This window comes from Mobula hypostoma, chromosome 14 (assembly GCF_963921235.1).
Source record: "Mobula hypostoma chromosome 14, sMobHyp1.1, whole genome shotgun sequence".
Lineage (NCBI taxonomy): Eukaryota > Metazoa > Chordata > Chondrichthyes > Myliobatiformes > Myliobatidae > Mobula > Mobula hypostoma.
The window spans coordinates 11,651,373-11,671,951 of NC_086110.1; the positions used below are offsets into that span (position 1 = coordinate 11,651,373).

Consider the following 20,579-nt stretch of genomic DNA (forward strand, 5'->3'; position numbering starts at 1 on the left):
ACATCATCTGAAAACCAAACTATCTTGGATACCACACTAAAAAAAAGTCATTAGCTAAAACACTTCTACTCCCTCAAAACTGTATGCAGTTTCAGAAATCTGCTTTTTAAAAATAGACTGCACAGTTCCATAAAAAAGTAATAGCTTTGGGTTTTCTTTATACTGTAATAACACTTCTTGTCACACAAGTGAATATCAATCTGAATGTCTGACCAATGAGTATTTTGCAAATATTTATTTACTGCCCATCTTAGAGGCAATTAAGAGAAAGGCCATGCCAGCAATGGCTTCAGAAAATAAATAAAACAAAAATATAATTTAACTAATAATTTGAAATATATAAACATTTGTGAATTTTGTGTTTTGCTACTACCTCATGTAACAATACCAACTCAAATTGCCACCTCTGAGTTTTCTGCTTAACTGAAAGTGGAACACGAGAAGAAAATATAAAGCTTAACCACATTCCTCCTTAATCATCTTCTTACCCCCAACCCTTAACATAATCTATTTGGTATTTAACTTGTGGAAAGTAATCCACATATATATAATACCCATCAAGCTAAGTGAACCTGATTTTGAACAAAGAATAGTTGTTTACTTAGCAACAAGAGAGCAAAGCCTCAGCTTTTATTATGCATGGAAAGTCCAGAAGCTGATCAAGTATTTAAGCTACATTCAGTAAATTAATGGTGCGTTCACTCTATGCAAAGCTCGGTAAATACCTTCACGGTGCTATCATCTCCAGCAGCAGCAATCCATCGCCCATCAGGACTGAATCGTAGACACCGTACAGCATTTGTGTGTCCCTGCAAAGACAGCACTGACAACTTAAAGTACAGAATAAACTATCTGGACTGAATGAAATGCATATGACACAATAAGCTCAAACCACACCAATGTCATACTATGGCTAGGTTTGAAAATGACAAGAAAGAACTGACCACCCCACAACATTCACAAGTCCTACATTAAATCAGTGGTCCCCAACCACCCGCAAAGCATGTTCTACCGGGCCACGAGGAAACGATATGAGTCAGCTGCACCTTTCCTCATTCCCTGTCACGCCCACTGTTGAACTTGAATGCATGCGAGGTCCAAACAACAGGAATTCTGCAGATGCTGGAAATTCAAGCAACATACATCAAAGTTGCTGGTGAACGCAGCAGGCCAAGCAGCATCTGTTGGAAGAGGTGCAGTCGACGTTTCAGGCCGAGACCCTTTGTCAGGACTAACTGAAGGAAGAGTGAGTAAGGGATTTGAAAGGATGCGAGGTCACTACCCATGCGAGGACATCAGTCGGTCATTAACCTACACCTACTCGATGAGTAAAAAACAAATGTCGCTTGAGAGTTTCTTTGAAAGAGATGGTCGGGGACATAAAAGGCCTAACAATGATGATTACGCAGAGACAGCTGAGGCCGAGACTGCAAAATAAAAGAAAGCTTCCTTCAACAGAAAATACGACGAAAATACATAAAATATGGTTTTAATGTGACTGGTGACTCGCACGGTCCAAGCCCCCTGTGTGTGATATGTGGAGACAAGCTGTCTAATGAGGCAATGAAGCCCTCAAAACTGCTTCGGCACCTTGAGTCCAAGCACCCTGCACTTAGAGACAAACCCGTTGAGATTTTTGAGCGGAAGAAACGTGAGCAAGTGGGACAGAAGCAAGTACTGAGAGCCACCACATCCACAAATGCTGCTGCTCTGAGAGTGTCGTACTTAATGGCTGGCCGTATTGCTAAGGCTAAGAAGCCTTTCACTGTTGGTGAAGAATTGATTCTGCCTGCTGCCAAGGACATGTTCCATGAACTGTTGGGAGAAGCTGCAGCTAACAAGATGGCACAGGTTTCTCTTTCAGCTACCACAGTTTCAAGGAGAATCGATGACATAGCGGAGGACATCGAAGCACAGCTGTTGGATCAGTAACGAGTCTGGTTTTACTACCCGAGTCAAAGAGGTTGCTCCTGAATGCCAGTCTACACACTGTGTCACACACAGGGAAATGCTGACTAGCCAAAAAATGTCACCTGATCTTAACAGCATATTGTGTGACGTTGTTGAAGTTATCAATCACATCAAAACAAAAGCCCTTAACTCACGTCTGTTTGAGCAGCTTTGCGAGGAAATGGATGCAGAACACAAACACCTTCTCTTACACACTGAAGTCAGGTGGCTATCAAGCGGGAGAGCCCTGGCCAGCGATTTTGAGTTAAGAGAGCAGCTAAAGAGATTTCTTTCAGGAAAAAAGTCACCACTGGCAGCACACTTCAGTGACGAGGAGTGGATAGCAAAACTCGCTTATCTGTGTGACATCTTCAACCTGCTCAATGAACTCAATTTGTCACTTCAGGGGAGAATGACAACTGTCTTCAAGTTGGCAGATAAAGTGTCTGCTTTCACAGCCAAACTGAAACTGTGGGGACGGCAAGTGGACAGGGGCATAGACATATTTGACATGTTCCCAACATTAGCTGGGAATTTGGGAGAGACTGAGGCTCACAGCTGGTGCGCGAACACCTATCTCCGCTGTCGACAGAATTCGAGCGTTATTTCCCAACCGCAAATGACCCAAGACGTGCAAAATTCGCTTATGGTTCCGTGACCCATTTGTGAATGTCCCCGGTGAATCATCCATGTCAGTGTGGGAAGAAGATCAACTCCTCGAGCTTGCAAATGATGGTGGGCTGAAAAGTATGTTTGACATAACATCTCTGCCGGCATTCTGGATCAAAGTCAAGGCTGAATATCCTGAGATAGCCACGAAAGCACTGAAAACATTGCTTCCATTTCCAACATCATATCTCTGCGAAGCAGAGTTTTCTGCAATGAATGCAAACTAAATTGTGGAATAGACTGGACATAAGGAACCCCCTTATGACTTATAATTGATTTATCACTATATTCATGCAAGGAAAATATGTGGTGTGTTTAATATTAAATTCATTAGATAAACCCTTTTAGAAACAAAATTGGAGCAACACACATCAAAGTTGCTGGTGAACGCAGCAGGCCAGGCAGCATCTCTAGGAAAAGGTACAGTCGACGTTTCAGGCCGAGTTGTTTGTGTTGTTTTAGAAACAAAATTGAGTGTATTAGCCACTGATAAGTGACTTACAATTGACTTATCACCTATATTCCAGTCGTGATTAACAACCCCCCTTCCCGGTCGGCCGGTCCGCAAGAATATTGTCAATATTAAACCGGTCCGCGGTGCAAAAAAGGTTGGAGACCCCTGCATTAGACAATTGCAGATGAAGGAAACAAGGTTGAGGACTGAACTATAGATGAATCGAAAGGAACAGGAGAGACCGATGCAGTTTGATACCAGCAGTGTCGCAGGAATTGCTAGCATTGAACTCAAGGTGTCTTAAGGACTCCAGCTCTGGATTTTTTCCCGAGCAAGGCAACGGATGTTTGAGATCAGAGTTTTCCTTGTCCTAAACGAGAGACCAACCACAGATGATGAGCCCCATCTGCCCAGCAACTTGTTTTAAGGTGCCAGTAACGCGCTTGAACTTCTTCCAGCTCATCCACAAAACAGTTTACTCTTCTTTTCTCATCTCTTTTTCTTTTCAGGCTGGAGACCTGTTGGAGTCTGCGATCTACAGCTGCAGCTCAAACTACAGTTCTTCACAGGTGGTGGGTTTTCATTCTCAGACCATGCAGCCTGGAGTTTCAGTATCTCCAGGTGAGGCCTTCAGAATGCAGCACTGTGGACAACCCAGTTCCTCGTTAATATCACTGACTGAAGTGTCCCACGGGACTGAAAGAAGCAGTGACAGAGCATGTGGTGTGCACTGCTGTTGGAACAAAGGCCCCTGCACTCGAGTGATCCCTCGCTCTTTCTCTTTTTGATAGTGAATGACAACCTGTTGGTCCTCGAGTCAGGGGGAGGGGGACTCAGAGAGGCGATGCAGCAGATTGTAACATCGAAACAGTCAGCTGCTGGTCTCCCACTCTTATTTGTTGCAGGAGCAATCTCTCTCTCTCTTTCACTAGTGAGACAGACTATCCGAGATGTCAAAGTGTTGGGATGGACAGTAGCTTTTTGATGGACTCTAGGTCATGGTCTCCTGGGGGGGGTGGGGGTTTGCTATTGCTTGCATCGTGAGGTGGTGGGGAGGGCGGTCGGTGCATTCACTGGAGCAAGTGGGAGATGGGGAGGGTTGTTGCTTTTGCAGCTGTCTGTGCATGGGAGAATGTTGGGTTCTAACATTTTCTGCCATTCATTCTTTGGGTTTTTTGTTCTCCTGTTGTGGAAGTCAAATCCGGATAAAGTCACTCAAAGACCGTATAAGTACGAACTCTTTATTCAAAGCACCCGGGGCTCACTCAGTTAGTTGCTCAAACAGGAACAGTTTGTCTGTGACTGTTCCTGCCTGATCCATTAACTAACTAACAATTCCTCTTACAACACAGATATATTTGTTCAGATAACCCTCCACCCCACCCCCCACACATACCAAGCTGGAGTCAGACTTAGCTGTTGCTTGACAGTACCAAAAGACAAATTACAAATAGGAATAATGGCCTAAATGCACAAAACAGACTGGAGCTGTCCTATCTCTACGCATGAGTGCACAAGTAGATAAGCATCCTGAAACCCTAGCTAGCTACCATCAAGAAGAAATATTGCTCAGCACTGAATAACAAAATTAGCGCATCTATTGATCATCAGCAGTTTCTTTCAGAAAAACAGGCTGCTATTGTTTAACGCAGTGTTAACCCTTTTACATGGATGTCCTCAAAGAGTAAGAATTCCAGGTTGTATGCTGTATACATTCGCTGATATTAAATGGAACCACTGAACCACTAAACTGGTTCCTTAAAGGTTGTCATAGCCAGAGGAGGTAGTGGAGATAAGCTCCCACTACCTATTAAATGCTCCCAATGACATACATCTCAAATAGCCTCTGACAACCAAATCCAATACAACAGCATAATAAAGAATAAATTAACTGTGGCCCTTCAATGTTGCTTTCTGATAAGCACCATGTCAAAATATGTTTCCTTTGGTCAAAGATCACTACAAGTGATTTCTAGGCAATTAGCTTTCCCAACTGCTGAAAGAAAATTTCCTTGCCATTCATATATTTGTTATTGCACTCACCTTGTATGTCATTACACATCCTTTCCTCCGAATGTCCCACAACTAGAAAAAGAAACAGAGCAAAATTAACAGTTGTCACGTATTTCAAATGTTGCTTTATAAATGATAAAACAAGGCATAAATGCCATGAAAATTTTCCTTTTTCTGAAGCACCACGATACATTACAAAAATGACAAATGTAAGTTAGCATAAGAAAAATTTAACACAAATTAAACAATTTACACAACAAAATATAATGATAGAGTGCAACTTGAGAGAGAGAAAAAGAAATATAGTCCAAGGTAGTGTTAGAGATTTTCCAGATTGGTTCAAAAACCCAACATCAATGGGGAAGCTGAACCTCGATGAATAGGTTTTCAAGCTCCTGTACCTCCTATATAACCATTTAACAATTACAGCACAGAAACAGGCCATCTCGGCCCTTCTAGTCCGTGCCGAACGCTTACTCTCACCTAGTCCCACCGACCTGCACTCAAACCATAACCCTCCATTCCTTTCCTGTCCATATAGCTATCCAATTTAACTTTAAATGACAACATCGTACCTGCCTCAACTACTTCTGCTGGAAGCTCGTTCCACACAGCTACCACTCTCTGAGTAAAGAAGCTCCCCCTCATGTTACCCCTAAACTTTTACCCTTTAACTCTCAACTCATGTCCTCTTGTTTGAATCTCCCCTACTCTCAATGGAGTAATGGCAACATTGAGAAGATAAAAAGCTTAAACAGGCCCAATGGTGGGCGTCCGTGATGATGGGGATGCCACCTTCCTGAGATATTGCATTTTGCAGATGTCCTCAAGGATGAGGAGCGTTGTACCCATGGTGGAAACGGATAGGTATCTACTTATCAGCATGGACATGAAAGATGCTTTATAATTACCACTATGACATATTGTGCTTTTACAGAAGAATGAATGAGTCTTGAAAACATTTTATCAGGCAACACCATCAAACAACAGAAATAAGTCAGGAGACAGTTGCATGTGTTTCTGGAGAAAGGTGATGATCTATATTTAAAATTGTTGTGGGCGGTATCCAGAGACAGTCTTAAGTAGTCACTCTTTTTTAATTCCAAAAATCTTCTTTTAAAATTACAATTCACTTGTTCTGTTTCATACAGCACCTTTACATTGGTATCCAGAGAACCAGAGGCCACAAACTCTCCAAAAGGATGAAAGTCTAAACTGCAAATATTGGCCTTGTGACCAGACAGTGTCCGAAGGACTTGGAAAGAAAACAAAATTAACAATGTTAATACATTATCACACCCATTGCCAAGTAATGAATTATCCATAAAGTTAATCATTTAAACATGATATCCTGATTAAAATAGTGACTTAGTTTCAAGAGTTGAATTGTAAACTTCTCAATTGGAATGTACAACTACAATTCCATACAACTTTGTACAGCTAACTTTTCAGTTGTGTTCTATTAATCGTTTTTAAAACTGCGGCAATTTTCCCTTGTCTCAATCTGGTCTTTTCACATTTTTAATTATCACGACTAAAAGATATTTTTTAGAAAAACTATTTTACAAATGATGAGTAAAGAAAAGTGACATAATGCATTGCTACGTTTTTCTTGCTCACCAGAAGTCAGAAGTTCATGTCAAGATGCTGTACAGCACTTGCTTTCTCCTTGCTGACAAACTATTCGACTTAAAATGCAGCATTTCTTAAAAATATTCCTAGAATATATTACTGGAACTTTCATGATATGAATAATTGAAAAGTGCTACTGTTTCCTTCAAAATTACTCTTCCTTAAACTTTTCAAACAATTGAACAAAGCTGAAAACATGTAATATCTTTATACTGGTACAAGAATTGGCCATTACTGGCCTTTGCAATCTTCATATGCTGCACCTAGGTATAAAGAGAAACCAATAAAACTGAACTAGACTAATTCAGAAGAGAAACTTACTTTTGTCATTACACCATCTAAAATGGTAGCAGACTTAAAAGAAGAAACTATACAGATCTGATAAAGCGATGTGTTGTTGAACTTCAAAAAGTTTAGAGTGTCCCTGAACATGTGCCAGACCAGATATGAGACATCCAAGCTGCTGAAACTTTTGAGAAAACAGAAAAATAGATTCTAATTATCTCTAAGCACAAAGTTGCTGGTGAACGCAGCAGGCCAGGCAGCATCTCCAAGAAGGGGTACAGTTGACGGTTCGGCCGAGACCCTTCGTCAGGAGTAACTGAAGGAAGAGCTAGTAAGAGATTTGAAAGTGGGAGGGGGAGGGGGAGATCCAAAATGATAGGAGAAGACAGGAGGGGGCGGGATGGAGCCAAGAGCTGGACAGGTGATTGGCAAAAGGGATATGAGAGGATCATGGGACAGGAGGCCCAGGGAGAAGGATGGGGGGGGGTACCCAGAGGATGGGCAAGGGGTATAGTCAGAGGGACAGAGGGAGAAAAAGGAGAGAGAGAGAAAGAATGTGTGTACATAAATAAATAACGGATGGGGTACGAGGGGGAGGTGGGGCATTAGCGGAAGGTAGAGAAGCCAATGTTCATGCCATCAGGTTGGAGGCTACCCAGATGGAATATAAGGTGTTGTTCCTCCAACCTGAGTGTGGCTTCATCTTTACAGTAGAGGAGGCCGTGGATAGACACATCAGAATGGGAATGGGATGTGGAATTAAAATGTGTGGCCACTGGGAGATCCTGCTTTCTCTGGCGGACAGAGCGTAGGTGTTCAGCAAAATGATCTCCCAGTCTGCGTTGGGTCTCGCCAATATATAGAAGGCCACATCGGGAGCACCAGACGCAGTATAACACACCAGCCGACTCACAGGTGAAGTGTCGCCTCACCTGGAAGGACTGTCTGGGGCCCTGAATGGTGGTAAGGGAGGAAGTGTAAGGGCACGTATAGCACTTGTTCCGCTTACCATGTGTAGCACTTACCTCTGTTTACAAAAAACAGTTAAGTGCATTGGACGAAGGGCAAATGGGAATTAAGAACACAGAATTTAGTTTAGTCGCAATGTTAAATACTTGGATAGATTTAAAGGCACACTCAAATTCATTCATTAATAAGTTTCCACAATTTATCGGAAGACTACAAATGCTATCTTTATCTTCAAGTAAATCATGAAATTAAACATTTATTTTCTGACAATAGCTGTTCTCCTCATGTAATAGGAAATAGAGTAGCTGGCTAAACTTAGTGAAGATAATTTGAAATTTTGTTTGAAGGAGATTATATAAGAACTTTCAAGTGAAAAATTGTCTTTAAAAAATGGGCATTAAATTTTACAAGAATAAGCAGTAACTTACTCTTAGCTGCTTCCAAATCCCATATTCTCAGTGATCCAGACTGTGAGCCTGCAACAACCAACTCCTCAGAGTCTTTAAACTGAATGCATTCGACTGGTGTGCTGTGACCTGTAAGACTCTATAGTGAAATTTCTCTTTTAAACAGGCATTGTTATGCTGTACAAAAATAAGGCTACATTCATGCATGCTAATAGGAATGCAACATTTGAAACATATAGATAAAAGTCCAGGATTCCAGTTTAGAGGAACACACTAAATTATTATCATCATTTAAATACATGTAACAACTTTTAACAAATTTAGGAGTCAACCAAACAATTATATTCCACAAAATTTCACAATAATATCAAATCTTTTTGTAGAAGTACAACTATTTATACTTTATACTTTATTGTCGCCAAACAATTGATACTAGAACGTACAATCATCACAGCGATATTTGATTCTGCGCTTCCTGCTCCCAGGATTACAAATTGATAGTAAATATTAAAAATTTAAATTATAAATCATAAATAAATAAATAGAAAAATGGAAAGTAAGGTAGTGCAAAAAAACTGAGAGGCAGGTCCGGATATTTGGAGGGTACGGCCCACATCCCGGTCAGGATCCATTCAGCAGTCTTATCACAGTTGGAAAGAAGCTGATCCCAAATCTGGCCGTACGAGTCTCCAAGTTCTTGAGCCTTCTCCCGGAGGGAAGAGGGACAAAAAGTGTGTTGGCTGGGTGGGTCGTGTCCTCGATTATCCTGGCAGTACTGCTCCGATAGCGTGCGGTGTAAAGTGTGTCCAAGAACAGAAGATTGGTTTGTGTGATGTGCTGCGCCGTGTTCACAATCTTCTGCAGCTTCTTCCAGACTTGGACAGGACAACTTCCATACCAGGTTGTGATGCACCCTAGAAGAATGCTTTCTACGGTGCATCTATAAAAATTAGTGAGGGTTTTAGAGGGCAGGCCAAATTTCTTTAGTTTTCTCAGGAAGTAAAGGCGCTGGTGGGCCTTCTTGGCAGTGGACTCTGCTTGGTTGGACCAAGTCAGGTCATTTGTGATATTGACCCCGAGGAACTTAAAGCTTTTGACCTGTTCCACTTGCGCACCACCAATGTAAATTGGGTCGTGCATCTGCTACTCCTTCTGAAGTCAACAACCAATTCCTTTGTCTTGCTGACGTTGAGGGATAGGTTATTGTCTTCGCACCATGCCACCAGGTTCTTAACTTCCTCTCTGTACTCAAACTCATCATTACCCAAGACATGGCCTACAATTGTTGTGTCATCAGCAAACTTATATATTGAGTTCGATGGAAACTTGGCTACACAATCATGGGTGTACAGTGAGTACAGCAGGGGGCTGAGTACACAGTCTTGTGGGGCACCGGTGCTCAAGAGTGATTGTAGAGGACAGCTTGTCCCCTATTTTTACAGCCTGGGTCCTGTCTGTGAGGAAGTTGAAGATTCAGCTGCAGATCTGAGTGCTAAGGCCCAGGTTCCAGAGCTTAGGAATCAGTTTATTTGGAATGATGGTATTAAAGTACCATGATGGTATTTGTCAGCAGTTCAAAAATAAACTTTATTCATTCAAACAAGACAGCAGTTCAGTGGCTCCCTAGAACTCACAGGTGCATTCAAGAAAAAAAGTACTGGCTGGTACACAAAGTACTTCAGCTGTTAAGCAGATTGCATTTTATTAATTTAAAAAAACATTTAAAATACAGATAAACAAAGCCAGTAATGTAAAAGTCATTTACAATTACAAAAATAGACAATAAATTAACAATCTGCCTTTTGCAATGATGACCCTTTGAAATTATCAAAAATCTAAAGTTTATGCGCCACTTGGAACGTTAGATGAAAATACAACCCAATTTAAAAAATGCTAGTGCACCTTAACTACAATATCAGGGTCATTCACTGTTCGCCAGTAGAAATATTTACAAATCCTAGCCATGGATCAGTATGGCTTGTGAAATTACTATGTGTAATTCTAGTTTGAGGGCAAAGTCATAAAGCAAAACTACACAATTTTATATAAATTCAGTGTTGGAAAATGTTACCACTATCCCAACATCTATCAGCTTACCATAATACAGTTTGGTTTGCTGACTGACCACAAGTTGACGCGACAGTCTTCACCACCAGTGGCCAATAATCTGCCCGAATTTTTCCCCAACACCAGACAGGTTACATTTCCAGCGTGTGCAACAAACTCCTCTATATGGGAGAGGTAAAAGAATTTCAGTAATCAATTTGACATCTCGTAGCAATTTAGCCACTTTAACAATAAAACTCAAAAAGTTGGCAAACAGGCAGAAAGAAAAACAAGAGCCAAGCCAACAAATGTACATTTCCTAAACATCTTAGTCACCTAGTAATTCAATATAATCTGTAATTCATAAACAACCAAATCAATTTGTTCTCTGATCAAAATATATCAAGTATTTTTTTAATCGTATAATATCCATCAATAATCTATTCCATACATAGAAGCTCAACTTTAAAATCTCCCCTATAAATTCTCTTCTGAAAATACCACTTTCCTACATTATCCCACTCACAAATCTAGTTTTATCCCCTTGCTCACCAGCTTCCATTTAGTCCATGGCTTTGCTAATGCAAATCTATAACAAACATAAATAAACAAGGCTACTTCACACTAAATTTTACCGCTAGTTACAGATTCCAGTCAATGGACCGAAGGCCTATGACGAGTGATGTGCTTTATGGTTCGCTATTAGACCCATTACAGCTGGTCTTTAATTTCAATGATTCGGATAACAATATATAAGACATGCTTAGTAAGTTTGCAAAATACACTGAAATAGGTAGTGCCATAAACGGAGCATAGAAGAATGAGGGGAGGTTTGATAGAGGTATATAAAATTATGATGGGTATAGATAGAGTGAATGCAAGCAGGCTTTTTCCACTGAGGCAAGGGGAGAAAAAAACCAGAGGACATGGGTTAAGGGTGAGGGGGGAAAAGTTTAAAGGGAACATTAGGGGGGGCTTCTTCACACAGAGAGTGGTGGGAGTGTGGAATGAGCTGCCAGATGAAGTGGTAAATGCAGGCTCACGTTTAACATTTAAGAAAAACTTAGACAGGTACATGGATGAGAGGTGTATGGAGGGATATGGTCCAGGTGCAGGTCAGTGGGACTAGGCAGAAAAATGGTTCAGTACAGCCAAGAAGGGCCAAAAGGCCTGTTTCTGTGCTGTAGTGTTCTATGGTCTATAACAGTTCAAAGTTCAAAGTACATTTATTATCAAAGTATGTATTCATTATACCACTTTGAGATTACCACTTAGTAAGTGCAGCCACGAAACGAAGAAACCCAACAGAACCCATAAAAAAAAGACCAAACACCCAACGTGCCGAGAGAGAGAGAAAAAAAATCAAATTGTGCAGACAATAAAAGCAAGCAAGTAACATTCAGAACACAAGTGAAGAAAACAGAACAAAAGTGAAGAAAACAGACATGAAGCCTGAAGCAGCCCACAGCCTCAGTTTAGCGCAGAGCCAAACAAACATCACGGAACAGCGAGGAGCTGAGTTGAGATAGCTATCAGGAATTAGAGCGCTTGATCAGCTGGGAAAGTGAGCATTAAAATGGCAAATGGAGTTTCATTTGGAGTTTAGTGTGAGGCATTACATTTTGGGAAAATAAGGGTAGGACTATCACAGTGAACAGCAGCATCCTGGGAAGTTTGTAGAACAGAGCAACATAGGATTACAAGTACATGGATCTCTGAAAGCACCATTACAGGTAGGCAGAGTAGTCAGGAAGGCTTTTGGCACACAGGATTCAATCAGATAGGTGAAGCCAGGTGGGTGGGAAAGGTAAAGGCTGGAGAGGAAGGAATCTGACAGAAGAGACTGGGTCATAGGAGAGAGAGGAGGAGGGGCACTGGGGAGGTGATAGGCAGGTGAGAAGATGTAAGAGGCCAGAGTGGGGAATAGAAGAGGAGGGGAGGGGAAGGGATTTTTTTTAAAAACCAGAAAGGGAAACTGATATTCCCGCCATCAGGTTGGAGGTTGCCGAGATGGAATACACGGTGTTGTTCTTCTACTCTGAGCATATTTGAAACACTGTGTTCATTTTAGCTATTAGCTGGAAAGAGTACAGAGGAGATTTACACTAATGTTGCTGGTACATGAAGGGCTGATGTATGAAAAGAGGTTGAGCAGGCTGTGACTCCAGTCATTGGAACATTGGAGATTGAGGGGTGATCTTACAGAGATGCATGAAATCATGAGGGGAGTAGATGGAACGAATGCATACAATGTTTCTCCCTGGAATTGGGGAATCACGAGAGAGTTTACCTTTAGGATGGGTTGGGGTGGGGGGTTGATTTAATAGGAATTTTCATTCATTGCAGGATAGGTACCAGAAGACAGGAGGATAGCTAAAGAAAGGGCAATAGGGATAAGCCAGGAAACTACAGTCTTGCATCAATAGCAGGGAAATTATTGGGGGATAAAAACACTAAACAGCAAGAATTAAACACAAACAACGTTTATGCTGCCTTCATCAATTTTCTAGTCCTGACGAAAGGTCTCGGCCTGAAACGTCGACTGTACCTCTTCCTAGAGATGCTGCCTGGCCTGCTGCGTTCACCAGCAACTTTGATGTGTGTTACAGCAAGAATTAAGTTCACTTGGAAAGGTAGGAACTGATTAGAAGCACACGACATTTTATGCAAGGGAAATTCTATCTCACAAATCTGATGGCTTCGTTTTTGGGAGCCAACTAAGAAAATTGATGCAACACACATCAAAGTTGCTAGTGAACACAGCAGGCCAGGCAGCATCTCTAGGAAGAGGTACAGTCGACGTTTCAGGCCGAGACCTTTCGTCAGGACTAGAAAATTGATGAAGGCAGGATGGAGGACATGATTTGCATAGATTTTGGCAGAACCTTTAGCAAAGTCCTCTTTGGTGGGCTGCTCCAGAAGATTATGGTACTGAAATGGTGACAAAATGCAGAGGATAGTAGTCAAGGGGTGTTTTTCTGACTGGATGTCTAAAATCAGTGGTGTACTGCAGGGAATCAGTGTTTGTCAAGTATGTAAATGACTTGGAAGAGAATGTAGATGAAGTGACGCATAACTTGGTGGAGTATTAGATAGTGAAGAAGGTTGTGAAAGGACATTAATCAGCTGAAAAGTTTGGTGGGATGGTGCCAGGCAGAATTTAAGAGTCAGAACACTACACCACAGAGACAAGCCTTTAAGCCCATCTAACCCAAGCTGAACTGTTATACTGCCTGGTCCCATCGACTCTCACCTTTACTATAGTCCTCCACACCCCCTCCCTCCCATCCACACACTTTTATTAAATGTTGCAATCGAACCTACATCCACTAATTCCGCTTGCAGCTTGTTCCACAATGCACCACCCTGAGTGAAGAAGCTCCCAGGTTCCCCTTAAATATTTTACCTTTTACCCTTAACCTATGTCCTCTAGTTCCAGTCTTACCCAAGCTCAGTGGAAAAAGTCTGTTTGCATTTACTCTATCACTACACCTCATAATTTTGTATATCTTTATCAAATCTCCCCTCATTCTCCTATGTTCCAGGGAATAAAGTCCCAACTTATTCAACCTTTCCCTACAACTCAAAGCTGCTGCACAGGTTGACTCTGTGGTTAAGAAGGCATACAGTGCATTGGCTTTCATCAACCATGAGATTAAGTTTAAGAGCCGAGAGGTAATGTTACAGCTATATTGGACGCTGGTCAGACGCCATTTGGAGTACTGTGCTCAATTCTGGTTGTCTCACTACAGGAAGGACGTGGAAACCATAGAAAGGGTGCAGAAGAGATTCGCAAGGATGTTGCCTGGATTGGGGAGCGTGCCTTATGAGAATAGGTTGAGAGAACTCAGCCTTTTCTCCTTAGAGCGACAGAGGACGAAAGGTGACCTGATAGGGGTGTACAAGATAATGAGAGGCATTGATCGTGTGGATAGTCAGAGGCTTTTTCCCAGGGCTGAAATGGCTAGCATGAGAGGGCATAGTCTTAAGATGCTTGGAAGTAGGTACAGAGGAGATGCCAGGGGTAAGTTTTTTTTATGCAGAGAGTGGTGAGTGCGTGGAATGGGCTGCCGGCGGCGGTGGTGGCGGAGGCGGAAACAATAGGGTCTTTTAAGAGACCCCTGGATAGGTGCATGGAGCTTAGAAAAATAGAGAGCTATGGGTAAGCCTAGGTAGTTCTCAGGTAAGGGCACGTTAAGGGCCTGTATTGTGCTGTAGGTTTTCTATGTTTATGTACCTCAGGTCCTCAAGTCCTTGCAAATTCCTTATAAATTTTCTCTGTACTCTTTCAAACTCATTGATATCTTTCCCGTAGGTAGGTGACTAGAACTGCACACAATACTCCAAATTAGACCTCACCAATATCCTATTCAACTTGAACATAATAGCCAGACTCCTGTACTCAGTATTCTGATTTCTGAAGGCCAATGTGCCAAAAACTCTCTTTACGAACCCATCTATCTGTGATACCAGTTTCCAGGAATTATGGATCTGAATACCCATATCCTTTTGTTCTATTATAGTACTCAGAGCTCTCCCGTTCACATATATATAGCCCATGATTGACTTCTCAAAGTGTAACATATTGCACTTGGCTGCATTAATACTTTCAGCCCATTTTTCCAGATTGTCCAGATCCTGCTGAAAAGTTTGATAGCTTTCCTTGCTGTCCACTACATCCCAATTTTGGTGTCATCTGCAAATTTGCTGATCCAGTTTACCACACTGTCATACAAATCATTATTTTACATGACAAATAACAACAGACCCAGCACCGATCCCTGCAACACACAAGTCACAAACCTCCAGACAGAGAGACAACCACTCTCTGCTGTCTTTCATTAAGCCAAAGTCGAATTCCATTGACTACTTCATCCTGAATGCCTAGCAATTGAATCATCTGGACCCTTCCACCCGCCCCCATCCCCCACCCCCGTGCAGGACTTTGTCAAAGGCTTGCTAAAGTCCATGTAGACAACCTACTGCCTTTCCTTCATAAACTTTTTGCTAGCCTCTTTGAAAAACTTTATAGGATTGGTTAGACACAACCTACCAAGTACAAAGCTCTGCTGACATCAGGTCCTATCCATCCAAATACTTGGAAATTCTGTCCCTTCATCCAGACAAGTGCAAGGTAATGCATTTTGGGACATCTAATCCTAACAGGATATGTGAAATAAATATAACTGATAACTAAAATCTGACTCCCAGTAAGATGGTAACATGTCGTGTACCTATGCTCCACCCGCCACAAACAGCGAGATTCTCCGACAGTCACCCATTTCAATTCTACTTCTCATTCCCATTCTAACTGCCGCGATGAGGCCACACTCAGGTTGGAGGAACAACACCTTATATTCCTTCTGGGTAGCCTCCAACCTGATGGCATGAACATTGACTTCTCAAACTTCCAGTAATTGCCCACCCCCTCCCCTCCTTCACCACTCCCAATTCCTGCTTCTCTCTCTCAGCTCATCTCCTTTCTTGCCCATCACCTCCCTATGGTGCTCCTCCCTCTTCCATTTCTTACATGGTCTTCTGTCCTCTCCTATCTCCAACCCTTTATCTCTTTCACCAAACAACTTCCCAACTCTTTACTTCACTCCCTCCCTCAGTTTCAACTATCACCTACCACCTTGTACTACTTACTCCGCCCCTCCACCTTTTTACTCTCACTGCCCTTTCTTACCAGTCCCGATGAAGGGTCTCAGCCCGAAACGTGGACTGTACTCTTTTCTATAGATGCTGCCTGGCCTGCTGAGCTCTTCCAGCATTTTGTGTGTGTGTGTTGCTTAGAATTTTCAGCATCTGCAGGCTTTCTCATGTTCGAAGCACTATACCTATTTGGTCACCATCCCCATAATTTACTTAAATTCATTCATTCCACCGCAGGTGCATCTTCACTGAAACTCATACTGTCTACAAGAAACACCACAGGAAGTTGCCAGACATTTTGAATGGCACCTCCAAACAATAACCTCAGCAACCCAAAATGACACTAGTAGTGGTACACAAAGCTTTTTAAAAGACTGGAAGGTACCAGTGAATCATACATCTTGAAGTCAGTGATGGGACTCGTGAAATCCAGATTTTTTTCGTACTCTTACATCCTGTCTCCACAGCTCTGCAAATTCTTTCCTTTCAGATAGCTTGCCTTTGAATAGAACAAGTTAATCCATATTTACAGCTATTCTGGACACTGTATAACCCCTCACCTCAGTTTCAGTTCATTTCCAAATCACCTTCATTCTCTATCCCTCCTTTACAGAGGTGCTACTGTCCATGCTTTCACCTATTATAATTTTATAAACCGCCTTTTCTGCTCCAGGGAGAATAACCCTGGCTTCTCCAGTCTACCCATGTGACTAAAATCCTTTACCCCAATATTATTTTGACAAATCTTTTCTGTATCCATAGGAAAAAAAATTCACATCACATCCAGAGTGACACTGAGAAGTGGACAAAATACTTCAGTTGAAGCCAGATTAATGTTGCATACAACAGGGCAGCACAGGAAGCCCAATGTTGCATTGAACCAGCTAAAAAGCAAATTAAAAACATCCAGACACCAATCCCTCCTACCTACACAATGTCTATACCCTTCCATCCATGTGCTTATCCAAACATCTCTTTCAAGCCTCTAGAGGGAATCTGTTTACCTCTACCACCATACCAAGCAATACATTCCAAGCATCCACCACTGAGATAACCTCGTTATCCCTCCACACCTTCACTCCAAATGAAGACCTATTTATATTTATTTTTCCAGTTCCAACATGTTTGCAGACTCAAAAATTGGCCTTCCCACCAGCTTTTGTATTTTGTGCCTCTACTTAAGAAAGCCCAAGATCCCCGTTTGCAATTATCTTCACAATCCTTCGCATAATCTATCTTATTTTTCCCCGTTTTCATTTTTCTCCTGCTCCCTGACACTCCTCCCAGTTTCTATCTACCCCACCTCCCTTCCCTCTCTCTCTAGTCTGTTTCTTGCAGCTTTCTCACTATTCTGACTAAATCCCTCCACAGATGCTGCCTGACCCGTTGAAATCCTCTCTCCTACCACTTTTGTGTGCGTTGATCTCCATCTACTCCCATCCTTTCCTTGTTTGCCTGGTCCCCTCCCGCTGCCTCTCAACTTACGGAGCTTCCAAGCGATTTTCGTCGGTCCCGAAACCGCCATCCTAGAACCGGGAGGAGGGGATGCAGGGGCCTGCTGCTGCCCAGCTCGATTTCGGGTGGTTGCCCGGGTTACAGCGCAAGGCCGGAGATCCGTACGAATCAAACCGCTTCCCCACGCATGTCGAGCACTGCGTGTGCGCAGTCGTTCGGCCCGCGGCCGCGGCTTGAGCTGCGAAACTACGCAGGCGCACTCTCGGCAGAGGTCGGGGGCTGGTTGCATCAACCGGTAACTGATTGGATAGACGGTCCTCGGCTTGCAGCGCCAAACTGTCATATAAACGCACAATCAAAATGTCCTTCCGCTACTTTCTCACTTGATTCGTTTTATTCTTGTTCTATACCGATTATATTAAAACGGGGAGTCAATATGCTTCTTCGGTCGGACTAAATGAAGCGTCCTTTCGAACAGTTTACGTCCTCACGGTAACAACATAGCCAATCAGAATAAGCGACATGAAAAGTTCTGCTCTGAAAGGAGGTAAGGGCGCATGCGCGGCATTCAACTTGTCTGGCTTCTCAACTTTTCCTGAAGGAGTTCCTTCGGACCGAAACGTGGATTGTACTTTTTTTTCCTACGGACACTGCCTGGCCTGCTGAGTTTCTCCAGCATTTTGTGTGTTACTTGAATTTCCCTTATCTGCAGATTTCCTCGTGTTTTGACACATAAAACTGGCTTAGCGGGTTAAACTGTGTGTAAATGTAACCAGGTGACCGTTGAATATCATTTCTGTTGTTAAAGTGCACTTGTGTATCCAATTTGGTGATGCTAAAATAGCTGCCTGTGTTAGTAAGAGAAAGCGGTGACGACATTTTGCACTGGTGGAGTAGAAAGAAAAGTTACCATGATCTAAAGAGAGCGACGTTCGAATGTGCGTCCTTCGCCCACACCTCAGCGAGTTCCGTGTTCGCCATGATGCGGAACTCTTCTTCCGCCGTCTCCGAGCCTACTTCTTCGGCAAGGACTCTTCCACCCCCACCGATGACCCCTTCTCCCATCTTCAACCCTCCTCTTCTTCATGGACACCCTGCACTGGTCTTCTTTCTGCTGGATCTCTTTATTGCTAACTGCCGACGGGACATCAACCGTCTCGACTTCACCGCATCTTGTTCCCATTCCAACCCCTCTCCTTCCGAACGCTCTGCTCTCCCTCTGCACTAGTCCTAACCTTACTATTAAACCCGCCGATAAGCGGGGTGCTGTTGTAGTCTGGCGTACTGACCTCTGCCTTGCCGAGGCACAGCGACAACTCGCGGATACCTCCTCTTATTTACCCCTCGATCGTGACCCCACTAAGGAGCACCAGGTCATTGTCTGCCACACCATCACCGACTTTATCCGCTCAGGGGATTTCCCATCCACTGCTACCAACCTTATAGTTCCCACACCTCGCACTTCCCGTTTCTACCTCCTGCCCAAGATCCACAAACCTGCTTGTCCTGGCAGACCTATTGTCTCAGCTTGCTCTTGCCCCACCGACCTCGTTTCTGCATACCTCGACATGGTTTTATCCCCCCTTGTTCAATCCCTTCCTACCTATGTTCGTGACACTTCTCACGCTCTTAAACTTTTCGATGACTTTAAGTTCCCTGGCCCCCACCGCTTTATTTTCACCATGGATGTCCAGTCCCTATATACTTCCATCCCCCATCAGGAAGGTCACGAAGCTCTCCGCTTCTTTTTGGATTTCAGATCTAATCAGTTCCCCTCTACCACCACTCTGCTCCGTCTAGCGGAATTAGTCCTTACTCTTAATAATTTCTCCTTTGGCTCCTCCCACTTCCTCCAAACTAAAGGTGTGGCTATGTGCACCCGTATGGGTCCTAGCTATGCCTGCCTTTTTGTTGGCTTTGTGGAACAATCTATGTTACGTACCTATTCTGGTATCTGTCCCCCACTTTTCGTTCGCTACATTGACGACTGCATTGGCGCTGCTTCCTGTACGCGTGCTGAGCTCGTTGACTTTATTAACTTTGCCTCCAACTTTCACCCTGCCCTCGTTTACCTGGTCCGTTTCCGACACCTCCCTCCCCTTTCTAGATCTTTCTGTCTCTATCTCTGGAGACAGCTTATCCTCTGATGTCTACTATAAGCCTACTGACTCTCGCAGCTATCTGAACTATTCCTCTTCTCACACTGTCTCTTGCAAAAAATGCCATCCCCTTCTCGCAATTCCTCCGTCTCCGCCGCATCTGCTCTCAGGATGAGGCTTTTCATTCCAGGACAAAGCAGATGTCCTCCTTTTTTAAAGAAAGGGGCTTCCCTTCCTCCACCATCAACTCTGCTCTCAAACGCATCTCCCCCATTTCACGCCCATCTGCTCTCACTCCATTCTCCCACCACCCCACTAGGAATAGGGTTCCCCTGGTCCTCACCCCACCAGCCTCCGGGTCCAACATATCATTCTCCGTAACTTCCACCACCTCCAACAGGATCCCACCACTAAGCACATCTTTCCCTCCCCCCACCTCTGCTTTCCGCAGGGATCGCTCCCTACGCGACTCCCTTGTCCATTTGTTCCCCCCCTCCATCCCTCCCCACTGATCTCCCTCCTGGCACTTATCCTTGTAAGCGGAACAAGTGCTACACATGCCCTTATACTTCCTCCCTTACCACCATTCAGGGCCCCCGACAGTCCTTCCAGGTGAGGCGACACTTCACCTGTGAGTCGGCTGGGGTGATATACTGCGTCCGGTGCTCCCGATGTGGCCTTCTATATATTGGCGAGACCCGACGCCGACTGGGAGACTGCTTTGCTGAATACCTACGCTCTGTCCGCCAGAGAAAGCAGGATCTCCCAGTGGCCACACATTTTAATTCCACATCCCAATCCCATTCTGACATGTCTATCCACGGCCTCCTCTACTGTAAAGACGAAGCAACACTCAGGTTGGAGGAACAACACCTTATATCCCGTCTGGGTAGCCTCCAACCTGATGGCATGAACATTGACTTCTCTAACTTCCGCTAATGCCCC

The 20,579-nt window shown here is 43.4% G+C and overlaps 1 protein-coding gene across 2 annotated transcripts in view; it reads right to left on the minus strand.

Annotated features, from left to right (window-relative positions):
- The window catches only part of katnb1 (katanin p80 (WD repeat containing) subunit B 1), a 77,223-nt gene extending 59,224 nt beyond the window's left edge, over positions 1-17,999 (minus strand). For both annotated transcript variants that reach the window (XM_063066677.1, XM_063066676.1), the window contains exons 1-6: positions 17,566-17,999; positions 10,477-10,607; positions 8,401-8,518; positions 6,241-6,341; positions 5,117-5,158; positions 726-809 (exon numbers count right to left, since the gene is read on the minus strand). In XM_063066677.1, coding sequence (XP_062922747.1) covers positions 726-809; positions 5,117-5,158; positions 6,241-6,341; positions 8,401-8,518; positions 10,477-10,607; positions 17,566-17,878 — 789 coding nt within the window. In that variant the 5' untranslated portion in view covers positions 17,879-17,999. The remainder of the gene's footprint in view (positions 1-725; positions 810-5,116; positions 5,159-6,240; positions 6,342-8,400; positions 8,519-10,476; positions 10,608-17,565) is intronic.
- Positions 18,000-20,579: the final 2,580 nt, after the last annotated feature.